At 32.9% G+C, this 27,836-nt stretch overlaps 3 protein-coding genes across 3 annotated transcripts; all 3 read left to right on the top strand.

Annotated features, from left to right (window-relative positions):
- The first annotated feature begins 2,594 nt into the window (after positions 1-2,594).
- On the top strand, positions 2,595-4,234 carry NDHN (NADH dehydrogenase-like complex N). Its single transcript, XM_047298810.2, has 4 exons — positions 2,595-3,140; positions 3,251-3,367; positions 3,481-3,566; positions 3,877-4,234. Exons 1-4 carry the CDS (start codon positions 2,715-2,717, stop codon positions 3,938-3,940), a joined length of 693 nt encoding a protein of 230 aa, XP_047154766.1. The 5' UTR covers positions 2,595-2,714; the 3' UTR covers positions 3,941-4,234.
- Positions 4,235-15,391: 11,157 nt separating this feature from the next.
- Positions 15,392-18,044, top strand: LOC124826056 (cytochrome P450 714C2-like). The gene is made up of 5 exons (XM_047298813.2): positions 15,392-15,784; positions 16,193-16,419; positions 16,514-16,761; positions 16,853-17,207; positions 17,488-18,044. Exons 1-5 carry the CDS (start codon positions 15,490-15,492, stop codon positions 17,911-17,913), a joined length of 1,551 nt encoding a protein of 516 aa, XP_047154769.1. The 5' UTR covers positions 15,392-15,489; the 3' UTR covers positions 17,914-18,044.
- Positions 18,045-24,255: 6,211 nt separating this feature from the next.
- On the top strand, positions 24,256-26,644 carry LOC124826055 (cytochrome P450 714C2-like). The gene is made up of 5 exons (XM_047298812.2): positions 24,256-24,618; positions 24,734-24,960; positions 25,053-25,300; positions 25,396-25,750; positions 26,087-26,644. Exons 1-5 carry the CDS (start codon positions 24,318-24,320, stop codon positions 26,510-26,512), a joined length of 1,557 nt encoding a protein of 518 aa, XP_047154768.1. The 5' UTR covers positions 24,256-24,317; the 3' UTR covers positions 26,513-26,644.
- The last annotated feature ends 1,192 nt before the right edge of the window (positions 26,645-27,836 follow it).

The following is a 27,836-nucleotide window of genomic DNA, read 5'->3' on the forward strand; positions in this document are numbered from 1 at the left end:
TTATTTAAATAATTTAATTTTTTATATTAAAATAATTTGTTTGGATAAGTAATTAATATAAAGAAATTGAAATTAATCTTTTTAAACAATTATTTTAAATGAATACAATAAAATAATTTCAAATATCTTAAAAATTAAAAATTTGAAATTTTACATTGTTTCACTCCACTTACAAAAGTTAAGTCAAATAAGTTAATGTTAAAGACTTAAATGAGTTGGTTTGAACATAGTTGACTTGGATTTAGTGCATATCGAAGACTGAACTGATTTAATATAAAAGGTCAAGTCGATTTTACAAGAATAGAAAATTTAGTCGATTTAATCTAAGCAAAAAGTTAAATCGATTTAGTCTGGATAGAAGGATGAGTTGATTTAGCTCAGACTTAAAGTCAATTAGATTTGGTTAAGAGTGAAAGACGAGTCAAGCTGGTAATGACTGAGTAGTCTGAGATAGAGGTTGGAATGAGTTGACTAAGGAAAAACAATAACATCATTGTAGGCCATAACATTACTTGAAACAAAATTAAGATGTTTTGATTTAGTAGTAATAATAAATTTTAACTGTGACACTTAAAGAAATAAGTCCCAATTTTAATTGTTTGCTAAGTAAGTACGTCGAATCATGTCACTTGCAATGAGTATGTAATGTTTGAAGTGACATTCATGAGCTTGATAACAAAGTGACTCTCAAGCATTGTTGCTTACAGCGAAAATGTAACCTTAATTAAACCTTGATTTTACGACTCTGATACTTGTTCTACACTACCTGTTCCAATTAACCATTATTCAAAGAAAGAATACGTACCTGGTTCTTGACTAAGAGAAAACAGTTTCCAATCCAAAGCATCCTTAATTTGTACACAAGCAAATCAACAACAAAAACTAAAAGGATTTTAGTATTTTATGCTTTCTCCAAACCTTTACTGTATTTAGATGCTTTTTCTTCTAAAACATATCAGACGCTTTCTCAAGATTCACATAAGCATCAACCTTTCTTTTATATTATGTAATCTAAACATTACGGATTAAACAATCTAAGTTTTCCAAATTAGAATATTTGGAAGAGAAAAAAACTATAAAATTATATAATCTCTGCCAAACCAAACAAACCCAACTTTTTGAGGCGCTTGTCGAAAGGAGGCCGCGAAGGAGCCTCTTTTGCTGGCCCATAAGAGCATTACCTCCTCCATAGTAATTCTCTTTTTCACTTCCAAAGCTCTATTATATATATTTCACTGCTATCAATTAACATAATTTTTTATTTATAATTCTAGAAAATATGGTTTAGAAAGTAGATATTTATATTAATTGTGAGAAGTTCTACATTGAACATTGATAAAGTTATTTTAAAAGTATATTAAATAGGTGTAAATTTTATTTTGCTAGTAAGTTAGTTTTAAAATTTACTTTCTTCTAATATAATATCAGAATCATAAGATCTATTTTAATAAAATTTATTGTTTGTTTAATTTATTATATCACTCCGTTATTAAAATATTTGTTGTTTATTAAATATATTACTTCATTTATCATTAGATTATTATATTAAAAATATATAAATGAATATAATTTTTGCTGATTAGATTTAAAATCTACTTTCTATTATTAATGTAACACAAAAATGATAACATTTCTATGCAGTCTCGTTTAACAATTTCCTACTTGTAAAGACCATCGACTTTAGTTATAATCGGTAAAAAGAAGAAGACTAAATTCAATCACAATCTTGTATACTTTGCCAGTTGGGCTAGGCATTTTAGGCCTAGAATTCATTAGATTGGGCCAGATATTTAAAGGTCCACTTTTTATGTCGGATCACATCTTCCTGCACCTCCATGATATCAACCTGCAACTCCACAAACATGTGAAATGACTTACTGCTCTTAATTTTTTTCTCCATCTTCTTTCACTGGTGTACCCCTTCCTCCTTCTTCCTTCACCTGCACGACACATTCTCTCACTTTATTACAATTTACAATATTTTTTATTTTGTATTATGTAACATAATATCTGGAACACAAAAATTATATTATTGTGTATTTCAAAATTCAAAATAAGAGCGTAAAATTAAAATTTTAAAATGTTTGAGCGTGCAGGATGAAACTAGGGAGGTGCAGGAAGTAGCAGCCTCTCTTTTGTCATGGAAAACCGTATGTGAGATTTACTAGTTATTCTTAATTTATTGAGTGAAGCACATTCCTTACTTTTTTAAGGAATTAAAACATATTCCAGACCAAGTCTTATACTGTCATATTTTAGACAGAGTTTAATGTTTTAGATGGAGACTGACTCTTTTAAATGCTTGATATGTATAAAATCTTCTTTATATGTATATAGTCTGAAATCAAACATAGGTAAAAAGGCTTAACTTTTTTTAAATTGTTTTGGATTTCATTGGAAAATTTTTAACAAGAAATGATTCAAAAGCTACTGGTACCACAAGTTTGGAGTGTGAATAGATTATTATTTTTTAGGGGAAATAGTAGGGAAGCTATACCACATGGTATAATCTGGAATAAAAGGTTTGAAGTGAAGACAAACCTTGTATCAGTGATAACTTTATCTCATTTCTCCACCATACAATTCACAACACTTAATTTGTCACGAACTTGTGCTACTAATGCAAGCTTAGATTTTCTTCTATCTTCCAAAAGACACCATGAACCCTTAGTGACAAAAGAGTCTTGATCAAATAGAAAAGAAAGAAAAAAAACATGTCATGCAGTGGTGGTAGCTTGGGTTATGGGGGAGCAACCTGCTTGAGCAATGTTCACCACACAAAGAAGGTGCAGCAACAATCACTGAGAAGCAGTTTGATAGGCAGGAAAAGTGGTGGAGTGATGAAGTGTTGGAGAGGAAAAAATGGTAATAACAGCAAGAGTTGGAAAAGGGTAGGAGTTGTGCAGTGTAGAGGGATAGGAGACTTCGTCGGAGGAGACTTGATATGGCTAGATATTGATCGTTGGCTTTCAGATGTTGAAGAGCACAAAGCACTTGCAATATACCCTCCTCACGAAGGAGGCTATGAGGGGCGTTACTTGTCACGTCTCATACGTCAGGGCTACTATTTCCTTGACCTCTCAGCTCGTGGCCTTGGTGACCCTGAAACCACCCTCACCAAGATTCACCCTGTTTGCCCTGTCAGTTCTTCTTTTTCACAACACTCTTGTTTATCATTCCTTAACCGAATCACAATCACTTTTAACTTGAAACATTGAAATTTTTCAAATGGTTTCCTGATGAATTTCAGGCTCATGTTGGAAAGCAGCCAATAGCAAGGTGGTATTATCCTCCAGAAGTTGATTTCAGATTAGAATCATTGCCACCAAATGCCAAAGGATTGGTGGTCTGGATACTTGAAGCCAAGGTGTGAGGATTGTGGCACTACTTCTTTACTTGTTTTCCGTTAACAATTTTACTTAACATACAATTACAGGATGTAACTCACTGTCATATTTTGTTATGTGTTGTCTTCCACAGGTTCTCTCTAAGGCAGAACTGCAGTTCCTAGCTTTGCTGCCTACACTTAGGCCTAATGTGAGGGTCATTGCAGAATGTGGAAACTGGTAAAACTAACTTTTTTAACCTTTACTTATTCTAGTTAGATTTTATAGTTTTTCTTTTGTTAACTATCAGTGCTTTCTGCTGCTTGAGAACTTGAATTTGTCTAACTAAGAAGGGTTTGATAAGAACAACATGAAACATAGTACATAATATTCATTTGTTTTCACTAAGAACTGTAGAACTAAGGAGAAGAGAACAGAATATAAGATTGTTGCATCCATTCTATAACAACACACACCCCAAATGCTTATCAGATTTTTACCTTTGTATTGCTTTGCGTCCTGTTTGATATCAGTTTTATGTGATGATCAGGAGAAAGTTTATGTGGAAGCCACTGAAAGAAATTGCAGGACTAACTAGCAGTGAGGAAGCTTAGTGGTGCTTCAATGTTACTTATCATTCCTTATTTCCAACAATCAAGTACAGTTATTCATTTTATCTTATTCAATTTAAGGTTTTTCATAGCTTAAGAGAAGTGACATATGAAAGGAAGACACAGAGATATAGGAAAAATAATTTTCCTTGTAAATAATTAGATTTGTCTGTCATGAGTGGCCCTTTAATTCTCAAGGTTTAATTTTGTCCAAACACATACATTTCCTCAAATTCCATTGTGAAATTGTTCAGAATCATTTATTTGATCTAATACTTAGTCCTGTCTCTTCTTCCAGTGTGTTTTAAGTTCTAAACAGTATAATGGTGGCTTTGTTATGGTGTAGTTTCCTGCAATTTTTATCCCTGAAAAACAGTATTTCATAAACACTTGAATCACTTTAAATATTCTGTATTTTTACAATTGTTCTACTTAATCCAATAATTCTATATTAGAAATAGAGACTAGAAATAGATTAAACACTTTCGAAACAATTTTTAATAATAAAACCGTGGAATCAGATCTAGACTTCAAAGATATACAATGAATCATGATGTGTTAACACTTTTTAACAATTTTTTTTATAATAGATTATTGGTCATTATTTTATTTTATTATTTTATTAGTTTGTATATTTAAAATGAAATGAACATAGTAAAAAATTATAAAAAAAAAGTTAAGAAAACATTTTTCATATACAATATCTATGTTTTGACACTAACTCTGAGTGGTGATAGACTGCATAACTAGAACAGCAAATTTGAAATTTGTTTAACCAAGATTAAGTTCAAAATGTTAGTTTCTAAACAATTTTAATACTTTATTCATCTTAAAATAGTTTTATGTTAATTTAATATGGATACAGTAATCAATTTTATCATTAAAAAAATAATACAATATCATTCATCCTTAAAAATAAGATACATTTATTTAAATTCTACAAGTTATGTTGAAGTGGAGACATCTATGCAAACATTTATTATTATTGAAAGTTCTCTAACATGATATAAAATGCTAAAATATAATCAATTTGACTACTACTTTTCCAACGTGTTTATTCTAATTTATGTTCACATTCTTATGTCTAATAACTCTAATCTAAATCTTACTAAAGGGTAATGTGATTTATTCAAATGTCATTGAATATCAATAGGTATCATCTTCAACTTAAAACAAAAAATATATATATTCTCATAACATCTTTTAATTCAATTCACTTCATCAAATTATATTTCAAAACTTTGAATCATTTAATATTTAATGTAAATTTTAATTATTCTCAGGGTTGAGAATGATTTCATCTTAACATTAAACCAAAATCAATTTTATGTTTTCAACTCATTTAATTGTTGAATGAAACTTTTTTCACATCTAACTACAAGAAAGTACTCATTCATCTATGACCATCCACCCCTTCAACAAGTTAACACAGCACCTTATAATGTCTCAACAAAATTTACAATCAAGTACAATAATAATTATATTACCATTTTATTCAACAAAAAATTAATTTCAAAGTAAAAATTATTTACACATTTCAGTTCTCTTTACAACAAAATTGTTTAGAGTTACACGAAAAACAATTTATAATAGAGAAAAAGTTGGAACAACCTAAATACTCTAATAACCTAGGGGGGGAAACATTCGAACTATCAAGACATAAATCAAAAGGTAAATTAGATGAGAGATTACTTTCATACTATTACATATGTAAAATCTTATAACACTCATGGAAAATAATAGAAAAAGATAAGATAGAGGGATTTGTGGAATTGAAAAGGACTTTCTCCAAAGAAAAAATATATATGATAAAAGCTTAATCTATTTGGGCAAAAGATAAGAAATTAATTTTAAAAAATAGAAAAAAAAGAGAGGGAAGAGTTTTAGTATAACAATTCAATATAACAATAGTTTTCAATGTAACATTTTAATTTGAAAATATATGTATACAATAATTATTTCATTATACAAATAACATAAAATAATATAAAAGGGCACATTTATATTATAAATAATCTTATTCTATATCGATCTAGTTTAATTATAATTGTAAATCTAATAAATTCAAATTATTGAAAAACTTCTTCATCAACATTTCACTTAGAAATGAAACTAACTCCATAGGTGTAATATACATTGTGATTGTTGATCAACAATAATTATAGCTAAAAAAATATAACGAAAAGAATATATATATATATATATATATAATATAAAATTGAGATATAATTTGATGAAGTAGCTATTAAAGAGTAGCTATTAAAGAGCAAAATCATTTTCGTTAACTATGTGAAGTTAGAATGAAATTTATTAAATCCTTTAACAAAATCCTAGGAAAAACATGATATTAAAAACATCGGAGAATGTGACTTAAACCACTTGCAAATAAATAAATGAAGGTGATTCAACCTTTGTAATTAAAGATCCCATAAATAAGGTTAATATAGGTAAAATAAGTCACTTATTAGTCATGTTAGCACTAAAATTGATTTCAAATCAATTATATCCATTCCTATAGTGTGCTTGAAAATGCTAGATATTACATTACTTAATATACTTTGTAATAAAATTCTATGTGGTTTAATAATTTTAGTCTAACAAAGTTTTTAATGATTTTCATTTCTCTTACAAGTGGTGTATGATTTGTAGTATACACTTGATGAAATTACTTATATGAGTGTCGAGGGGCTGCTTACTTGAGATCTTAACAATATATCTAGAGCACTCATAAATACCAAGCATGTGATCGCTTAATAAGCATTAGACAACGATAATGACAAGAATTATGGGGTGTATTATGATTGGTAGACCGCTAACACACATTAAGTGTTTTTGGTTCATAAAGCTTGCTATACTATTGCATTGCGTGTTAAGTTTCTCAATGTAAGACTAGTTCATATAACTTGCTATACCAACTACGATAAATCACATCTTATATGAGATCCAAAGTTTTCTTCTTTCGTTCTTTTTATCTCTTATCTTTTTCAATAAATGGAGGATTGTTGTAAAAGCTAATTCTTCTACCTTGTTTTATAACATAAGAACATAGTGCTTTGAGGGTTATAGAAAAGGTTCACATGTGTTTTCTGTAACATCACGATTTTTGGGATGTCTCGATTACTGGTAAAATTTAAAATTTTTAAAATCATAACACCATTGCGGAAATCCATTTATATAATACCAAAATTAGTAAAATAAAAGCGAAATAAAATAAAATCCGATTACATGGTTTCTAACACTTATAGTACAAAAACTTTAAATAACACAAGTCTTTTTTCCACTCTCGTGTCTCTATCATGCATCTGGAGCATCTGCAACATATGCTCCCATACAACCAAAAGTTATACGATCATCGCAAGACACACACAACCACAAACACAACAAATATGGGTAAGCTACCATAACACAACCAATAACAATAAAATTTGTACATAGGAAACAAACATAACTTAATAACAAATCCATCATCTACAACACTATCCTACTAACAGAACCATTTCTACACCATGATCATTATCAACATCACCATTAACTATATCATGATTATACCGTCAACGTCATCCTTATCAACATCGTCTCCAAACACATCGTCACTATGAATCATCATCACAAGTACCTCCATTAGAAATAATCTCATCATGAATCCTTCATCATCAATAACAACATGAGCCTCTACAATACCATAACTCCATAGCAAAAAGAATTAGTCACACTCCTATACCCTACCTCAAACCCGTAGCCTCCCCACAGATCCCCTGCAACCTCTCCTACAAGTCTGCTCGAGTAGTCTCGCCTACCTGGCTAAGGAACATGTTTCCTGCCACACAAGGACAAGGCAAATACCATCACCTCCATACAAAGAAGGTTCAATACTCGAGCACCACCTTTTCGCACACAATGCCAAAGGAAGTCGTTATCTTGTATCAGACGATCGATAGTCTCAAGCTTTACCAGGTACAACAAGTAGACCTATCTTCCACTCTTATGCTCATCAACTACACACTCAGCTACATCTTAACATTCACTCGTTCCAACATCAACCAAAATTCATCGTATACCTAAGTACAACAACCATTTTCATTCTCTATCTAACATTATTCATTCATCATTATCCAAAATCTTATTAAAAAATAAAATATGCTCAATAAATTCCACTCAAACAATAATTAATAAAAAATAAATAAATAAAATTCAATATGAATCCAAAATAATAGATCAATTGTTACTTTAATCAATCATTAAAATTAAATTTCCAATTAATTTAAAATCTTATTAACTTCCTTTTTTAATCAAATTAATTTCTCTTTCCAACTTTTACTTAAATTAATTTAATTGTCAATTAATTACTAAATAAATAATAATAACTTTCTTCTCATAATTATAACAATTATTATTATAAATCAATGTTTCATCTCTCCTTTTACAATTTATTTTCATTAATTAATGTCAACAAATACTTAATTCTATTTCTTCATTTACAATTTATTGTTATTAATTAAAGTCATAGATTATGAGTCCTCTAGACCCAAACCTACACCCAGGCCCAACTGGCCCAAAACTCTCCTTGCCATTGCCAATCCAAGTCCATGAAGGACTCTACGGCCAACCACCACAACCAACCTAGGGACGTTTCATCCTGCACCTCCAATTCCCAAGAATGCCCTCATAATTAATGGAGTTGTTGTGCATTAAAAATTTTTGAGTGAAGAAATTCAATAATGCATTTAATTAACGGGCATTGAATATATATTTTAATTTTCACTTTCATCCCTACACTCCATATCAGTTTTTCCTCTCCTTCTTTTCTTAGAGCAATTGAAAGAGATTTAAGAGAGATTTTTCGAGAAGTTGTTCATGTTTGAGGCTACTAGAGTGCCAGTGTTGTGTTGGTGGTTGGCATGAAGATTGTTCTTTTAAGATTCTTGCGTAAAACAGGTGTATAAATTTATAATAAAACTCTTATTTTGTAGTCAGATATTGAAATTCGATGAATAAGTAATCGAATATCAAAATCGGATATCAAAATCCGATTTTTCTTTTATCAGATTTTCATATCTGAGAGTGGAAATTGGATGTCGACATCCGAGTAGAACAAATTAAAATATATGAAGAACTATTATTGTTGTGCTATGGGAAAATCGACTTGAGAGCTATGATTGGTAGGAACAACTAAAGGCTCACGGTGATTGACCAGTTTTGAAATGAACCCATTGTAAAGCAAAGCGCATTGTCGACTCCATACTCCGTAGTCAAGTCTTGGCGGAATCACTTTCAGGTCAGCCACTGCAAGATAGATACACAACCCACATACACGATACATACGCAACACATTACAAGCACAATAATCCTTAAACACGAATTCCCAAACCCTAACCCTCAATTTTTATTCCGATTCCAACGAGATCTGAGGGACATTGCAGAGCCCTAAAATTAAAATTCCCTTTCGGAGAGATCCAAATCTCTTCATGGCGCATCGAAGAGTCAATCTTTTGTTCTTTCTTTGCGCTCTTTGTTATTCTCTCAGTGCCATTGTTGGGTACCTCTCTTTCTCTCCTTTAAACTCTAATGTACACTTAATTTGTTCTGCATTGCACTTTGCTTACATATGTGTATTTTCGTTTCAACCTGTTGTAGGAAGAGCTATTACTATATACTTCAGTGTAAGCTATTATATACTTCAGTGTCGAAGGGTGCATCGGACGATCAGATAAAGAGGGCGTATCCGAAGCTAGCCTTGAAGTATCATCCTGATAAGAACCAGGGCAATGAAGAAGCGAATAGGAAATTTGCTGAGATTAGCAATGGTATATTGATTTGGTTTTCATGATCTAGTGTGTTGTTGCTATCTGTGTTGATTTTTTAATGGTTTTCTGTTGTTGTTTTTGTGTGTTATTAATGGCAACGTATGAAGTATATGGACTAATAGCCTTTAATCAAAATATAAATTATTAATTAATTAAAATAAATATATGTATCAAACAATAAAATTTATTAACAAGTATAATGACAAAATTTTAAAAGGACGTGGAGAACTGAATATTCAGATAAATCAAAGAAAACAAAGGAAAGAGAAATTGAGATTAAAAGAGAAACAATAGTTTTTTAAGAAAAAGAAAATTAAAAGGTTAAAGTTGTTAAAAGAATCTGGTCAAAGATTCTTTTCCTTCTATTAAAAATTAATGGGTTAAATATGTTTTTAGTCCCTTAAATATCACACGATTTTGGGTTTAGTCCCTACTCGAAACTTTGATTACTTTTAGTCCTCATAGATTTGAAACTATTATAAATAGTCCCTAATTTTGGATGGCGTTAACTTTTGTTTGACGTGGCTAACGACCAACCCACGTCTGATGTTAGGTATGAGTTTATTCTTTGCCACGTTTTCTTTTCTTTTTATTCCAAATTTGCACACAAGCCCCTAATTTCTTCAATGTTTACACTTCAAAAGGAACACCGCAATTAGGGTTCAGAAGGAACACCACAATGAGATTAAGTCATTGGCAGCCATCTCGCAACGTACAGAAACACAGAAGGCGAAACTCAAATCGCCATTGAACCTCCAACGCAAGGCCGCCACCACCTAGCCTCCATGCCACCACAAAAACCCTAAGCCAACCACCTGTAAACCTCGAGCAGAAGCGCCACCGTCATCTCCTTCAAATCGCTTTGTCATCGTCGAGAGAGAAAACTAGAGCCACCAGATGGCGGTTTCATCTTCACCAGACCACCTCGTGCAAGCCAATGGTCAACCTCCAAAAACTTACAGGAATCAAACCAAGAAGCCAGAGACACAAAAACCCATCACGAAGCCACTATCCCCATTCTCGCAAGTCATCAACCTTCAGACCTAAGAGAGATTTGCGCAGCAACTCACGCCATCTAAGCGCCTCCATAGCAATTCTGCTTCGCAGTGAAGTAAGTCGGGCTCCATCAGAGAGCAACCCGCTCTCGTGTTCTTGCCATGACGGCGTAGGCACAACTTCTTTCCTGGTGCTCAATTCAAAACCCTAATTTTGGGTAAAGGGTGAATTGGAATGTGGCATGGTTTCACTGGACAGACTCACCTGAGTCAACCCTGCACCTAGCTGGTCAAAGGCTATTATGCAATTTTGAAAAGAAGTTAGGGGTTGAAGTGTAAACATTGAAGAAATTAGGGGCTTGTGTGCAATTTGGAATAAAAAGAAAAGAATATATGGTCAAGAATAAACTCATACATGGCATCAGACGTGAACTGGCCATTAGCCACGTCAAACAAAAGTTAAGGCCATCCAAAATTAAAAACTATTTATAACAGTTTCAAAACTATGAGGACTAAAAACAATCAAAGTTTCAAATAGGAACTAAACCCAAAATTGTATGATACTTAAGGGACTAAAAACATATTTAACCCAAAATTAATAACATTTTAATTTCTTTTAATTAGGGGTAGAATTGTGCTTTTTGAAATATTTGGAGGTGTTGGATCAATTGTTAGGAGGTGTAAGATGAAACACCCTCAACCTAGCTGCTCTACCTGCGCCACCACTAACAGCCACCACGGTTCCAAACGAAACAGAAACACCATCCCTGTGAGACCGAGAACACCCAGAAACAAAATGCAGAACAACTCACCATGTTCACGAGATCAATCCCAAAACGCAAGTTCACATATTCAAGCATAACCCAATTGTTTCAGGATCAGAAACGCAAAACAGAACAAAATCCAAATTTCAAGGTCGAAAAACAACAACAGGAAACCCCAAAATCTCTAAACGAAACCCTAATTGCAAGCCCCAAATCGAAAACCCTAAGCTTGCAAGAGGGACACGCGATTCGCTCGATCCGTCGCGGTCACCCTCGCGGTTTGTTTCGAAAGAGCACGCCTCCACAATCCTGACGCTGTCCCGGTGATGCCTACGGCTATGAAGAGGCGCTGCCCTGAGCCGCCACAATTAGTCCTCTCCTCCCTGCAAGAAATCGCTAGAACCAGAAAAGTACCTTTCTTTATTTTCTATCCCTTATTTATAATTTCTACACCTCAATTACAAAAATGGAAAGAACATTTTTGCCCTTAAGAAAAATATAAATAAAATCAAACAAAGGTTTCACATAAATCTTTCTTTAAAATTTGAACTCAAATTCATTCAATCCTAAAGAATCATCTCTCTCAACTAGCCAACACACCACATTAAAATATAACACATCACAAATTTAACAACCATAAAATAACATAGAACTTTATGTTTTACTCAAGGCTTGCACACAAACTCAGCTACATAACACCTTGTGAACTCATGCAGATTTTAATAAAACATACTCAAGTCTTATTTAAAAACTCTATATTTTCAACCATATAAAAAATCACACAAGGTAGTTTGGAGTGAGTTCAAATATTGTGTCATTGTGATAAGAAGTTCTTGCTCACATGGAAATCTAACGACTCCTCATTCCTTGAAGAATGACGATTCCTCCACCGAAAAATGCAGTTCCTCTTTTATTATCATGAATTTATTACTCTTTAAAAGTTTATCTTGTTAGTTTTGAGTTTCTCTAGAAAATCTAAGAAGTTTCTGTTGTATTATGGAAAACTTGTGCAACACACCATATATAAGTCCTTAAGGATAATGATTATACACACGCGTTAGGAATCAAGTTTTATTTTGATCTTCTTCGATTTCTTCAACATCTTTAGAGCTCGTAGTTCCCAAGCTAGTCTTTTTGATGAAGAAATAAGTCAAAATGAACAACATCACCATTTTTACCCTAAAAATCACCCTACTAACATAGAAATAAGATAAAACCCATTAAAACAAGAATATAACGTAAAAATTCCAAACTTGAAAAAAGAATATAATTAGGGTATAATGACAGCTGAGAAAAAATATTATGTGAAATTTTTTACAACACAAACAATTTTTCAATGTGCATTGACTCGAAGTACACACTATCTCCAAAACAAAAACTTAACTCAATCTCATAACACTGTACTACAAAAATATATAATAAAAAAAATCAAATACATACTTAAAATCATCTTTAATTTGAAATAATTAAAATGTTTAATTGCTTGTTTTGTCCCCAGTTTCATTGAAGTGTGTCAAGTTCGTCCACCCTTTTAAAAAAAATTGCAATTTCGTCTACACATGGTTTAGTGTCAATTGCATCCAAACGTAGAAAAATTTGTCTCAATCAAGTCCCTTCCGTTAAATAGACAGAAACGATGTTAACTTTTTCTTCTCTCTTATGCTTTTTTGTGTAATGCAGCCTCTTAATGATTACTTTCCAAATAAAACAATTAAACCCTTTTTATTTCAACGAAGCAGTTAAACTTCTGTACAAAAAAAAAGATAATATTATGTTTCACTCCACTTTTTATCAATCTAACTATTACTATTACTATTAAGTGTACATATATACCCTTCTTTAAATAAAAAACAATGTTTTAATAATATAAAAGGACAAAAACAATATATGTATATTATTGTGTAAATATATCTAACCAAAATATATGTTTTTTTTTGACACCCAGTTTCAAAAGAATATTAAATTAATAAAAATATTATAATAAAGTTAAATACAAATAGAATTTGTAAAAACTCAGTAGTATTTAAATAAATTTAATAAATAAAATAAAATATAGACAAAAAAGAGAAAACGAGAGCTTATGAAAAAAAAAGTTAATTTTTTTATGAATTGTTAGTTGGCAGTTTTTTTTTAATATCTATAGTGTGTTTTTTTACTGTCAACACAAATATTATTATTTATTAATAATTTGTTTTAATTTTTGTAAATGTTAGACCGAAAAAATTTTCAACAACGATTATTTTACTTTTAAATAATTGTATGTATTAGTAATTGAAATATTTCATCTGAATAAAAATATTCAAATTTGAATTTACTTATGAAATAAATAATGAAAATTAAAATAATTTAAACTAATATCAATTTAAATTCAATATATTTAAATATATCCTTTGAAAAATCTCAATATTAAAGCAAAGTAAAATTAAACAAAATACTTATAATGTACATGTACCAATTGTCAGAAAGTTTCAATTCAAAGTCCATTTAAAATTTATCTATTTTCTTTTCTAGTTTAAACATAAAAATGTTATTTTTGAATTCTGTTAATTGAAGTTTATTGTATGTTTTTGTAAATGTTTCTTCTAGATTTTTTAATTTACGAAACTTAAAACTTATATTGCTAATATAAGTTAAAAGAACTCCCGTTAATTTATTTGTTTGTAAGATAAACAGATATTTTAATTTACGAAACTTAAAACTTATATTGCAACTTTTTTAAAATGGTGGACAAACTTGACACACTTCAACCAAATTGGGGACAAAGCAAGCAATTAAACCTAATTAAAATTATAAACTTAGGTTGTGTTCACTTTAGAAGATTGATTTAGGGGAGAGTGAGTGATTGAATTTGAGGGAATTTGAAAGTGAATTGATTGTTGTTTTTTTGAGTGGATTTGAAGGCGAGTGAAAATCGATTTAGAAATAAAGTTTATAAAAATTAGTGTAAGATTTGATCGATATGACAGATAAAAAAATTATTTAATTAATAAAAATTAAAAATTATCAAAATACCCTTAATAGTAAAACTAATATAAAATTGTAATTGTTAATATTATATATAATTGTAAAAATTATTATAGAAGAGAAAAAATAAAAATTAATTTTTAACATAAAAAAATTGTATTATTATTATTATTTTATTATTATTCTTATTCTTATTATTATTATTATTTTATTATTATTATTATTTTATTTTTTTTGCATATTAGGAATAACACAGTAAAGTGATGTTTTCCTCCCGAAAATATTCTGTCATTAAAAATGATATTAAGGTCATCTCTCAAATTCTTCCTTTCATTTTCTCTTAAATATACAAATAAACAAAAAAAAATCCTGTAAATCTATCTCTCCACATATTTTTAAATAGTAAATTTGTGCAAGTAAACACAGTCTTAAAGTTCATATATAATCCCTAACCTTGACTCCCTTACTTCTCTTAAATAATATAAAACTTTTCAAGGTATATTATTTTACATATTGACATGTAATTTCTTATTACCAATCCCTAGACGAGGTGCTTCTCCACGGCAAGTTCTTTCCCCACTTCTACAAATCCTCGCCCAAAAATAAGAGAAAAACAAAACCGAGGTGCCTTTTCTCATTACTACCCTTCTGACATTTCATTTATTGCCACTTTAATAGCAGAAAATAGTCAAAGCCAACGAATTTAAGAGAACTGGACCCAAATGCCTGCGCAACAACACGTACTCACCGAGGTGTCCAGCATGCAGCCCAAAACATCAGATGTCCATGCATTGGTCTTCAAATTTTCACCAAACACCGTCTGAGATTTAATTATTTACATCTAACTCATTTATTAAAATGATACCGTAATAATATAGGGATTATTTATTGGATGATAGGTTTACTATTTTATTTCAGCAAGTGGGCTTAAACTGTACATGATTCCTGTCCTATATCAAACCCCAAAACAACAGAGCTTGGATGTGACACTTTGATTCTCAGTGAAGAGAAGGTGTTCTCTAGCCATGCAGCTTCAATTTGATTCTCAGTTTCTTATGTCTATTCTGTTTCTTTCTTTTGTTGGCTTGTTATGTTATTTGTACACTTCTTTTGTGGACAAGCCAAATAGGCTTCGTTCTAAGCTCATGAAACAAGGTATCAGTGGCCCACCTCCAACTATTCTGCTTGGCAATATTTTGGAGTTACAGAAAGCTCGCTCTGCCACTTCAAAGTCTTCTTCTTCTTCTTCAAAAGTCCCTTCCTCTCACAACTGTGCTGCTCTTCTCCTTCCACTCTTTGATAAATGGAGAAACGAATATGGTATATGTCTTTCATTCTTTTAATATATGGAGTTCATTACTCAAAAATCATGAATCAAACCTATCAGTAGTAATACAATTTCAAAATTGCAGGGGTATTAGCTGAAATAAACTGCTTAGAGGTGTGACATAGATATATTGGAATACAATTTCACTACTCTCCAATCAAACTAATAATTGCATAAGTTTTGAGGAGTATGAGTATATCATATCTTATACTGCTCTTGTATAATCATATAAGTGTTATGTTAATGATAATTTGTACCTACAATCAGTATTGTGTTGTTTAGATCCAAGTACACAATGCAGAATTTCTCACCTTCTCCTTGTGGACTGATCTGTACACTGATTTTGCAAATAGTTTGAGTGATTTGAGAATCACCATGCTTCAATTATCTTGTGTAAACAGGTCAAGTGTTCGTGTTTTCTCTTGGAACCATTCAAATAGTGTGTGTGAACCAACCAGACATAGTGAGAGAGGTCACTGTCTGCACATCCTTGGACATGGGGAAACCTGCATATCAACTGAAACACATTGGGCCTTTGGTGGGTCAAGGCATTTTAACTTCCAATGGGACTAAATGGGTTCATCAAAGAAAGATCATAGCTCCAGAACTATACATGGAAAAGGTTAAGGTATATATAAGGTTTTCTTTTTCTTGATATTCATATTGATACTTGATTTCATTGACTCTTAACTTGAAATAACTTTATTTGATGTGCTTCCAAGGGAATGATGAATATAATTAGCGAGTCTGCTGTATCTGTGGTAAACTCGTGGAGTAATAGAATAGAAGCAGAAGGTGGAGTTGCTGACATCAAAATTGATGAGTGCATGAGAAACTTCTCTGGTAATGTTATTTCAAGAGCATGCTTTGGAAGCAATTATACCAAGAGTGAAGAGATTTTCTTGAAACTCACAGCTCTCCAAGAGTTATTGTCCTGGAAAAATTTATTCAGACGTATCCCTGGCATGTGGTACAATACCGTTTTTCCATAGCATCACGAATATTTTTCTGATATTGTCCTTTTTCTTTTTCAATTTAAGAACAACTTATGCATGTTACAGCTACCTTCCAACAAAGACCAATAGAGAAATATGGACATTAGAAAAGGAGGTGAATGAAATGATACTCCAGGTGGTGAAGGAAAGAAAGGAAACTAGTTTTGAGAAGGACTTGCTGCAAATGGTTCTTGAAAATGTTAAGGACAGTAAGCCAAGTAAAGAGGCCATTGACGATTTCATAGTTGATAACTGCAAGAATATATACTTGGCAGGCTATGAGACAACTGCAGTTTCTGCTACATGGTGCCTGATGCTGCTGGCCGCAAACCCAGATTGGCAAGATCGTGTTCGTGCTGAGGTCACAGAAATTTGCAGGGGTAGAATCCCAGATTTTAGTATGCTTGGTAAGATGAAGCAGGTAAGGATCCTTAGGCAGCATACACTACAAAAACAACTCATATACTTGTGGTTTTACATTGAGTTAACCTTCCCATTGATATATCCTTTAGCGTAACATAAATTGTTTTATACAAATTCTAACTACTCTATACAAACTCATAATGCCTACACTAACAAATTCATATTCATTTCTGTTAGACGAAGAAATAGCTGCTATGCTTATAGAGTATGATGCCTAATTGTTTTTCATAGTGATATTACAGTGTAGCATCAAGCATAACTTGCATTTGTTGTGGCAGCTAGCAATGGTTATTCATGAAGTATTGCGGCTTTATCCTCCTGTGACTGTGGTGTCAAGAGAGGCCTTGAAGGACATGAAATTTGGGAACCTTGATGTTCCAAAGGGGTTTAACCTTTGGATAATGGTAGTAAGTTTGCACACAAATCCTGATATATGGGGAGATGATGCCTACAAATTCAAGCCAGAAAGATTTGCCAATGGAACCATAGGTTCTTGTAAGCTGCCACACGTGTACATGCCCTTTGGGGTTGGTCCACGAGTGTGTCTTGGACAGAACTTGGCTATTGTGGAACTTAAGATGATCATAGCTCTCATATTGTCCAAATTCACTTTCTCACTCTCTCCACGCTACGTTCATTCGCCCACTCTCAGGTTGCTCATAGAGCCTGAGCATGGAGTCAATATCTTGGTAAAAAAAATATGAACTGTTCCTTCTCAGTAGCAGTTCTGCTAAGAGATTTAGCATTTTGGTGAAATAAGTTTTCTAAGCATAATGTGTTCATGTTATGATGCATGAAATCTTATAATGCAAAAATAATGCCGGTATTTGTTTCACTAGTTTCCTATTTCAACTTGTAGAAGAAAAGCAATAAAAACACTTATCATTATGCTTCTAGAACCTACAATTATGACCAATAATTTGACAATTTGAACAAAATAGAGCCATTTTCATATACTCAACGTTACTACACAATTATACGAATGGATATCTCAATTAATCACCTCATAACCATTATCAGCACTTCCTCAAAGTATTTCAACCATAAAATCCTTTATAATATTATGGAAATAATAATGACACAGTAGCAAAATTTTCTTTATACACTAGTACAAAAATCGCATACAACTCGAAAACGACATCATATCAGAAGACGTTAAATTGACGTTACATTTAAAAAATTCGACGTTAACTTAACGTCGAATTTTGTTAATATATGACGTTAATCACCTCTTTTTTGTTTTTTTAATTAATTGTGATTCTTCTTACAACTCTATGAGACCTGAAGGACAAAAGGACGAAAATAATCGGTCAAAACAAACGAAAATCATACATAAAATGCATTTATCAAATGAAAGAAAGATTACATGTGATGGTCGTCAAACTTCGTTTGAGAAAAGTTTGAGAAGAGAAGAGGGTCTCGCGCGCTAAGATAAAGTGAATGAATTTTCAATCTCCCGCTCAAATTTTTATTGAATTCACTAACCTTTTGACGTCTAGCGCTGGGGCATTCGACATTTTATATCCTTTTACGTCGAATTACAATTCTAAATGATGTTTAATAATTGCATTTATTTACAAAAATGTCATCGGTCATTTTTAACATTAGTTATTCAGTGGTTGAACGTTAAATGCGTGACGCAATACGTTGTTTTTGTACTAGTGATAGCAACTTATTAGACACACTAGACAAGGAAAACAGTTTGGAAACCTTCACTAACAACTCTAGAAAGGTCAAAAACTCCCAAACAACCTAAAGAACGTCCAAAACTGATGTATAAAACTCCGAGTTCGAGATTTCTAATAACTTAGTTATTGTTGGATATCTCGTACCACCAGACGACTCCTTACTAGATGACTTCTTCCCAAACAACTCCTCATTAGACAACTCCTCACAAGAACACTCCTTCCCAGACGACTCCTTTCTAGACGACTTCTTCCCAAACGACTCCTTACTAGGCGACTCCTTCCCAAACGATTCCTTACCAGACGATTTACCAGATTTTTAGTATAATAAGAGACCAAATAAACCCTAAATGACCCCAAGGCAGTTCCCACAACTGCATACTTTCCCCAAAGCCATGATCTTAAAATTTTACTTGTCAAAACCCTCATTTTATGCCCAAAACTTGCCCTTCTTCTAATTCATCCCAAACCAAAGTTCTGTAAGAATAAATCTGCGCAGATTTACTAAATCTATATTCACAAATTCATTAATAAACATACTTCACATCAGCCAACCAACTACACACCAACATGCATAAGTATTCAATTCAAAACACCACCATTTTCAAGCACCCAATATACAAAATTTCACGATTTAATTAAAGTTCATAAATCAATCATCATACAAACAACAAATATCATATGTATACCAAATCCAAACCAAACAAACTAGTTTCCCTTACTTGGTTGACTCTCCGACGGTTCTAAAAATTATAAATTTCTTCTTACGACTCCAAGATCTCTATTTGCTCTCTCTATAACTGAAATCAATCGGTTAGAAATGAAAATCTCGCCTTAAGGATTTCTTAGGCAGTCTCTGATGTTCTGATAAATGAGTATGGAGTTAGGGTTTCTAGAGAGAAGGTAGAGGTAATTTTAAAAAAAAGAGATTTTAGAGATATAAAGCTTCTTCTTGATTAGAAAAGTCTAGGTTTAATTGCTTTCTTTGTCCCTACTTTTGGTATAGTGTGTCAAGTTGGTCCAACCTCTTAAAAACGTTTTAACTTCGTCTACACCTGATAAAATTTGCCTCAATCAAGTCACTTCCGTTAAATATGAATAAACATAGTTAATTGTGTTCTGACATGGAAAAATGTCAACAACTTTTTTTTTCTTTCTGCTCAGCTCCTCAGCTTCTCTTCGCCAATATGTTTCTTTCTCTTCTCTACGCCCATCTCTTCTTTGTTCAGTTAATAAAAGTTTAAATAATTTGATCTTTTACTTTCTTCTAAAATAAGTTCATAATAAAAATTTTATTTGATTAGTGCTTAAACAATTTTCGATTTCAGTGTCATCCCAAGAATCCCAAGAACCGATTGTAGAGTACAGAAACGACAACGACAAATAAGGCTTGCAATTAGGGTTTGGAAACGAAATAGATTGAAACTGGTGTTTTCAACTAATAAAAAAAAGAACATCGTTTGAGGTCTATATAGGGTTCTTAGATTGCTCATAGTCTCCCCCTGATTTGTCACCACGCTCACAGCTAAAGAAGCCTTCGACAACATTTTCCTCTCACATTGCCTTCTTCACAATGATGCTTCTTCTTCCTTAACAAGCATGTGTGCCCCCTTTCTCCTTCTCCCAATATGTGAGCCATACCCTTCACCTAAAGCACTACCAGTTGAATCGCCTCTGGCAACTACATCAACTTCCATCGGCTATGTCCACTATCACGCCGAGCTCGTTATCGAGGACACCATTCCATTTTCTTCTATTAAACCTCAAATCAGGATCCACGCGTAGCCTTCATAGAAGACAACATTGCGCCGCTTGGGGCTTCAGCCGCAACCACGACAGTCCTCCTCCATGTCACTGGCATTTTTTCCTTCTACAGCACCACCGTCATTTCAGCGGCGATTGGAGGTCGCCATTGACCATTGACACTCTTATGTTTTCCCTCTGTGTGATTTTACTCTCTGATTTTTTTTTTGGTGAAGATGAAAGATGAAGTGTGGAGATGTTGATGATGGTGAGTATGTTTTTCTTATTTGTGCGTGAGGGTGGTGTGCATTGATGGATACGACACTGCGTGAGGAATCTGAAGGAGTATTTGGAGATTAATTAACGGAGAAGATGAGTTGTGAAGGAGTTAATGGTAGAGTAGCTTGGGAGTGGAATGAAGGACAAAATAGCTTGTCTAATTTTTGTTCTCATGTATTGGGTTGGAATTAGTGGATGGGAAGAGAAGAAGATTGGAATCTATTTGTGAAAAATCATGGTGAGAAAGACGACGATGATTGATGGGCATGGAGAATAGTAGAGGAGAAATGGAAAATTGAATATGAAGTTGTGGTGATGAAGATGAAGATCAGTTGTGCCTGATGTTGGAGGGGAGTTGGAACGGTGATGGTGAAGAGGAATTTTTGGAAAGAAAGAATGAAATGGAAATCTAACATAATCCTTAAAGTTTTGCAGATTTTTTGCTACAATTCTTCTTAGAGATGAAATAATTAATTTCAGTTTATGGTGAATGAGAGCCGGAAATATTTTCGCCAGGAAACTAATGGATAAAGAGAAAAAAGAGAAACATATGGGCGTAAAGGAGTAGAGGAGAGAAAGAAAAAAGTTGCAAACTTTTTTGCCATGTTAGTATACAATTAATTTCGTTTCTGCATGTTTAACGGAAAAGACTTGATTGAGACAAATTATACCAAGTGAAACATTTTTAAAGAGATGATCAATTTAACACACTATAACAAAACTAGAAACAAAGAAACTAACTAAACAAAAACTCTATTTATACGGACTTATATTTTTCTGAAATAAAATAATAAAATATCATAATTAAAATACTCTACCACCTGTAGTACCTGTTTATTGAGGATCTTACACGTTCCATGCAAAAAAGATGTCAAAAAAGCAAAAAGTCGCCTTCAACCAAAGCACAAATAATTAAACCCAACCAAACTCACACTACCACTAGTAAAAAATGACGTTTTTAACTCGTACATTATGACTCGGTTTTTGTTGAACCGAAGCATATCAAAACGCGGTGGCAGTCTCGTAATTTTAAAAGCATTATATGCCTCGGTTGTTAAGCAACCGGTGTCTAAAAAAAATAACGGTTCGGTTCCCAGGGTGAACCGAGGCATAACCTTCACGTAGCAGAGATACGACATCGGTTGGCATAGAGCCCGAGGCATATTGGGCTGGACTTAAATCGAGAAAAAGCTGGGTAGCCAAATCATTTCCCCAAAACACCTCTCCTCTTCTCCTGCGATCTTCTCATGCGCGACGACCTCCTCTTCTCATGCGATGTACAACGACGGTGGACGCGGCGAGGCAGCACCGACGGTGGACGCAGCGGCAGCGAGGACGCAACAGCGACGAGGACACATCAGCGGCGAGGACGCAACGACGACGAGGACGGACGCAGCGGTGACGAAGGAAGGTGACGGAGGGCAGATCTGGGCGCATGGAGGGGCGGAGGTCAGATCTGGGCACATGGAGGGGCGGAGGGCAGATCTGTGACGAGCGGAGAACCACCCGAGGGGATGGCGGAGGGGGAGCAGAGGAAGTCAGTGACGGTGGCGAGGAGGGTGGGAACGGCGGAGGATATGCTGGCAAGCTTCGTGGGGACGACGGAGGGGGAGCAGAGGAAGTCAGTGATGGTGGATGCTGGCAAGCTTCGTGGGGGAGATGGTGGTGGTCGGAGATGCTTCTGTTGGGGGAAGAACAGAGAAACCCATGTGCGAAGAGGAAGAAATTTGATCTAAAACGCTTCAGCTTAAGTCCATCTTCATCGCTGCTTCTGAGTTTCTGCTTCTGAGTTTCTTCTCATTGCTATTATCACTTTGGTTTTGTGGGTTGTAATTTTGACATTGGTTGTTTATATGTATGAGCTCATTTGCTGCTTCTCTATACATATTTTTTATATTGATTGTTGTAATATTGTGTCTTGTTTTATTCCTGTTATCGTTTTCTTGTTTGTTTTAGATTCTTGAGCATTGGAAAATTTTGAGTTTGTTTGGCATGACATAATGAATGAACCGTGAACCGAGTCTAAATCTGAAAAAAAAAAACACACACGCTATTGTCTCGGTTATCTAAGAATCGAGGCATATTCCTATTTCGTTTTATCTCGGTCTATAACCGAAGCATAAAACTCAACCTTTTTACCTCGTCCGCATATGTCTCGGTTGTGGAACCGATGCCTATAAACATATACAACGAGTACCTTTACTTTTTATTGTACTAGTGTACCTTTCGCTGGCAATGTAATTTTCAAAGAAATGGTCCAGAATCTATATCAAGTATACGAATCTAAGTGCTTATAACTTATTTGGCTTGCATATATGTAAATCTTTTTATTTTTAAAATATAAAGTAATAATAATAATAATGATACAAAATTAATTTACATCATTATAATAAAAAATTAATAATATAAATAATAATAATTAAATAAATTTATAAAATAATAAGAATAATGAAATATGATTATGGTATAAATAAATTTATATTTTAATAATGTTAATAATAATAATGATATAATTATATACTAACAAATACATATCTAGTTATATACTCAAAAATATTAAATGACAAACAAACAAAAAAGAGAAAACGGCGCGTACATCATATATTGAAAAAATACAATAATTTTCATTACTTTTTCTAGCCACCATCGTTATAACTCATCAATTCCTACTATATATATTTTCTCAATATGATGTAATGTAATTGAAAAAAACAATGTAACTTGTTATTATCATCACATTTTAAGCTGATATATGTACATGTTAAATTTAAACTTCAAATTTATAACAATAAATTATATTCATTTTATTATTGTTTTAGTGTCTATATAACGTTATAACAATTACATTCTTCATCATAACAATTATATGATAAGTATTACATTTCAACAATATTTAATTTCTAATCATAATAAACATTCATTTCAATTATATCTAAACATTACCTAAAATAATTCCTTAAACCCATAACAACCAGCACCGATTTAACTATTATTATACATTTTAATATTTAAAAATGTACATATAAATGTTACAATATATAACATTTTCTTTACATTATTGAACTTTTCATTTTCACATCACATCTATATATTAAACTTTAAAATTATTTATTTAAATATAATGATAATTATTTTACTTAAAAATAAAAATAAAAAATAAAGAAAAAGTGGCCCGTGGATGCCCACGGGTCTCACACTACATTTTTAAATATGCACGCGTCAGGGTCTGGTAGTTATATATATATTATATATATATATATATATATATATTATATATATATATATATATATATAGACACATGTCCATATATATATATAGACACATGGCCAATCAAACCACAATATAACAGACTTGGATGTGATCACTTGAGTCTGCTGAGAAGAGAAGGTGTTCTCTAGCCATGCAGCTTCAATTTGATGCTCGGTTTTTTATGTCTATTGTGTTTCTTTGTTTTGTTCGGTTGTTATGGTATTTGTACACTTCCTTTGTGGAGAAGCCAAAGAAGCTACGTTCAAAGCTAGTGAAGCAAGGTATCAGTGGCCCACCTCCAACTATTCTGCTTGGAAATATTTTGGAGTTAAAGGAAGCTCACTCTGCCGCTTCAAAGCCTCCTCCTCCTTCTTCTTCTTCAAAAGTCCCTTCCTCTCACGACTGTGCTGCTCTTCTCCTTCCACTATTTGAGAAATGGAGAAACGAATATGGTATATGTCTTTCATTCTCTTAACATACATTATCATTTCTACCTACTATCAGTATATATTGTGTAAGTAGTTAGATCACAAGTACATATATATAATGCAGAATTTTTGTAAACAGGTCAAGTGTTCACGTTTTCTCTTGGAACCATTCAAATAATGTGCGTGAACCAACCAGATATGGTGAGAGACTTCACTGTATGCACATCCTTGGACTTGGGGAAGTCTGCATATCAACTGAAAAACCTAGAGCCTTTGTTGGGTCAAGGCATTTTATCTTCAAATGGGGCAAAATGGGTCCATCAAAGAAAGATCCTAGCTCCAGAACTATACATGGACAAGGTTAAGGTATATAAGATTTTCATTTTGCCTGGTATTCGTTGATACTGTATTTGATTGACTCCTAACTTGCAATAACTTTATTTTATGTGCTCCCAAAGGGAATGATGAATATAGTCAGTGAGTCTGCTGTATCTGTGGTAAACTCGTGGAGTAAAAGAATAGAAGCAGAAGGTGGAGTTGCTGACATCGAAATTGACGAGTGCATGAGAAATTTCTCTGGGAATGTTATTTCAAAAGCATGCTTTGGAAGCAATTATACCAAGAGTGAAGAGATTTTCTTGAGATTCGTAGCTCTCCAAGAGTTATTGTCCTGGAAAAATATGTTCAGACTTATCCCTGGCATGAGGTGCAATACAGATTTTCCTTATGGCTCATAAAATATTGTTATAATTGTCCTTTCCTTTTTTCAACTTATGATTAATTTACGTGTGCATGTTACAGCTACCTTCCGTTAAAGACCAATAGAGAAATATGGACATTAGAAAAGGAGGTGAAAGATATGATACTCCAGGTGGTGAAGGAAAGAAAGGAAACCAGTTTTGAGAAGGACTTGCTGCAAGTGGTTCTTGAAAATGTTAAGGACACTAAGCTAAGTAAAGAGGCCATTGACAATTTTATCGTTGATAACTGCAAGAATATATACTTGGCAGGCTATGAGACAACTGCAGTTTCTGCTACATGGTGCCTGATGCTGCTGGCCGCAAACCCAGATTGGCAAGATCGTGTTCGTGCTGAGGTCACAGAAATTTGCAGTGGTAGAATCCCAGATTTTAGTATGCTTGGTAAGATGAAGCAGGTAAGGATCCTTAGGCAGCATACATTACAAAAACAACTCATATACTTGTGGTTTCACATTGAGTTAACCTTCCCATTGATATATCCTTTAGCTAACATAAATTGTTTTATACAAATTCTAACTACTCTATACCAACAATATGATACTTCAAACTAATAACTCTAAACTTCTATCAAGTTGATTTCTGTTAGACAAAGCAATAGCTGCTATGCTAACAGAAACAATTCCGATGCTTAACAATTTTTCACAGTGATATTACAGTGTATATTATCTTCAGAAGATGTTGAAAATTTGAAAATAGCATGAAGCATAACTTGCATTAATTTGTTGTGGCAGCTAGGAATGGTTATTAATGAAGCATTGCGGCTTTATCCTCCCGTGACTGTGATGTCAAGAGAGGCCTTGGAGGACATGAAATTTGGGAACCTTGATGCTCCTAAGGGGCTTAATATTTGGGTAATGGTATTGAGTTTGCATACAAATCCAGATATCTGGGGAGATGATGCCTACGAATTCAAGCCAGAAAGATTTGCCAATGGAACCACAGGCTGTTGTAAGCTGCCACACGTGTACATGCCCTTTGGGGTTGGTCCACGAGTGTGTCTTGGACAGAACTTGGCTATTGTGGAACTTAAGATGATCATAGCTCTCATACTGTCCAAATTCACTTTCTCACTCTCTCCACGCTACATTCATTCGCCCACTCTCAGGTTGCTCGTAGAGCCTGAGCATGGAGTCAATATCTTGGTCAAAAAACTATGAACTGTTGCTTCTCAGTAGAAGTTCTGCTAAGAGATTTATCATTTTGGTGAAATAAGTTTTCTAAGCATAATGTGTTCGTGTTATGATGCATGAAATCTTATAATGCAAAAATAAGGCCGCTATTTTGTTTCACTAGTTTCCTATTTCAACTTATAGAAGAAAAGCAATAAAAGCACTTATCGTGAACGTGTCTCACAACATATGATCATAAGTTGTGTCAGGATGTTATAAACTCCAAGCATGTTTAACAACAGATTATCATAAGTCGTGTTAGAATGAGACAAACTTCCAATTATATCGCGGTGGAATTAGAAGTGTATACATTATTTCTCATTCTCTTACTTATTATAAAAATCATGTAAAAAAAATCATGAGTGTAGATCTGTCAACCTATTATCACTGTATATTAATCTTTACGTTATTAAATCCTAAAAATCATGTCAAATGAGTGTAGGCATGTGAATCTATTATCACTGTATATTAATCTTTACGTTATTAAATTCTATTGTCATCTTTTGTAATAATTTAACAAATGTAATTCTAATATGTGAAATTTCTCCCTTAATTTTACCGAAGAGACACACTTCAAAGTATTTATGAGTATCAAAGAAATTATAAATTAGTGATTTTACATAGGATGATGAGTAATGGGGTCTTAGTAGTTTAATGCATAGTTTTACTAAACAGTCAAAGTTTACAAATTCAAAACTTAGACATATTAAATATTAGACACTACAAAAGAAAAATTATTTTTAATTAGGGTTATATTTAGTGTTTCTAGGTTTTAACTCTTATTAAGTGTGTTACCCACGATTTGACTTTTCTCAAGTAAAATCAGCGTCACTAACAATTAACCACCGTTTCTAGTAACCTCTGAAAAAGCTGCTTTCTTGTGGTTTATAACCCCCGTAGCTTTTCAGGAATTTCAAACCCATATTACTTGGGGTTTTCAAACCCTTACAACGTAAGTCATTATTTTTTAATGTTTTTTCTTCGGATTTCAAACCACCAATTTCATCTATTTCTTTTCTTTACTACACATAAATGTTGAGAGAATAAAAAATGATAAACAATAAAGTTTAAAAGGTGAAATTAATGAACATTTCAATATATACATTCATGGACGTATGAAATCACTATAGACATCAAAAGCTTCATTAACTCAAGCATTAACTCAAGCATTGATGGAAGAACCAGATTTCGTATAGTTTATGTAACCCTTGGACTCGGTCACCATAGAAAAGTATAGCATTGGCTATAGGTACCTGTAACAAAATCAGAAAAACTTCATTTATATCATGCACCATTTCTAATAAAACAATTT

Source organism: Vigna umbellata, chromosome 5 (assembly GCF_029865625.1).
Source record: "Vigna umbellata cultivar VRB3 chromosome 5, Vumbellata_1.0, whole genome shotgun sequence".
Lineage (NCBI taxonomy): Eukaryota > Viridiplantae > Streptophyta > Magnoliopsida > Fabales > Fabaceae > Vigna > Vigna umbellata.

Bases quoted from the DNA above. Each gene is read 5' to 3' on its own strand.
- NDHN (XM_047298810.2), top strand. From the start codon at position 2,715: ATGTCATGCAGTGGTGGTAGCTTGGGTTATGGGGGAGCAACCTGCTTG. The intron at 3,141-3,250 runs GTCAGTTCTTCT...GATGAATTTCAG, and splicing joins AGATTCACCCTGTTTGCCCT to GCTCATGTTGGAAAGCAGCC. The intron at 3,567-3,876 runs GTAAAACTAACT...TGTGATGATCAG, and splicing joins ATTGCAGAATGTGGAAACTG to GAGAAAGTTTATGTGGAAGC.
- LOC124826056 (XM_047298813.2), top strand. From the start codon at position 15,490: ATGCAGCTTCAATTTGATTCTCAGTTTCTTATGTCTATTCTGTTTCTT. The intron at 15,785-16,192 runs GTATATGTCTTT...TTGTGTAAACAG, and splicing joins TAAATGGAGAAACGAATATG to GTCAAGTGTTCGTGTTTTCT. The intron at 17,208-17,487 runs GTAAGGATCCTT...TTGTTGTGGCAG, and splicing joins TGCTTGGTAAGATGAAGCAG to CTAGCAATGGTTATTCATGA.
- LOC124826055 (XM_047298812.2), top strand. From the start codon at position 24,318: ATGCAGCTTCAATTTGATGCTCGGTTTTTTATGTCTATTGTGTTTCTT. The intron at 24,961-25,052 runs GTATATAAGATT...GTGCTCCCAAAG, and splicing joins TATACATGGACAAGGTTAAG to GGAATGATGAATATAGTCAG. The intron at 25,301-25,395 runs GTGCAATACAGA...TGCATGTTACAG, and splicing joins AGACTTATCCCTGGCATGAG to CTACCTTCCGTTAAAGACCA.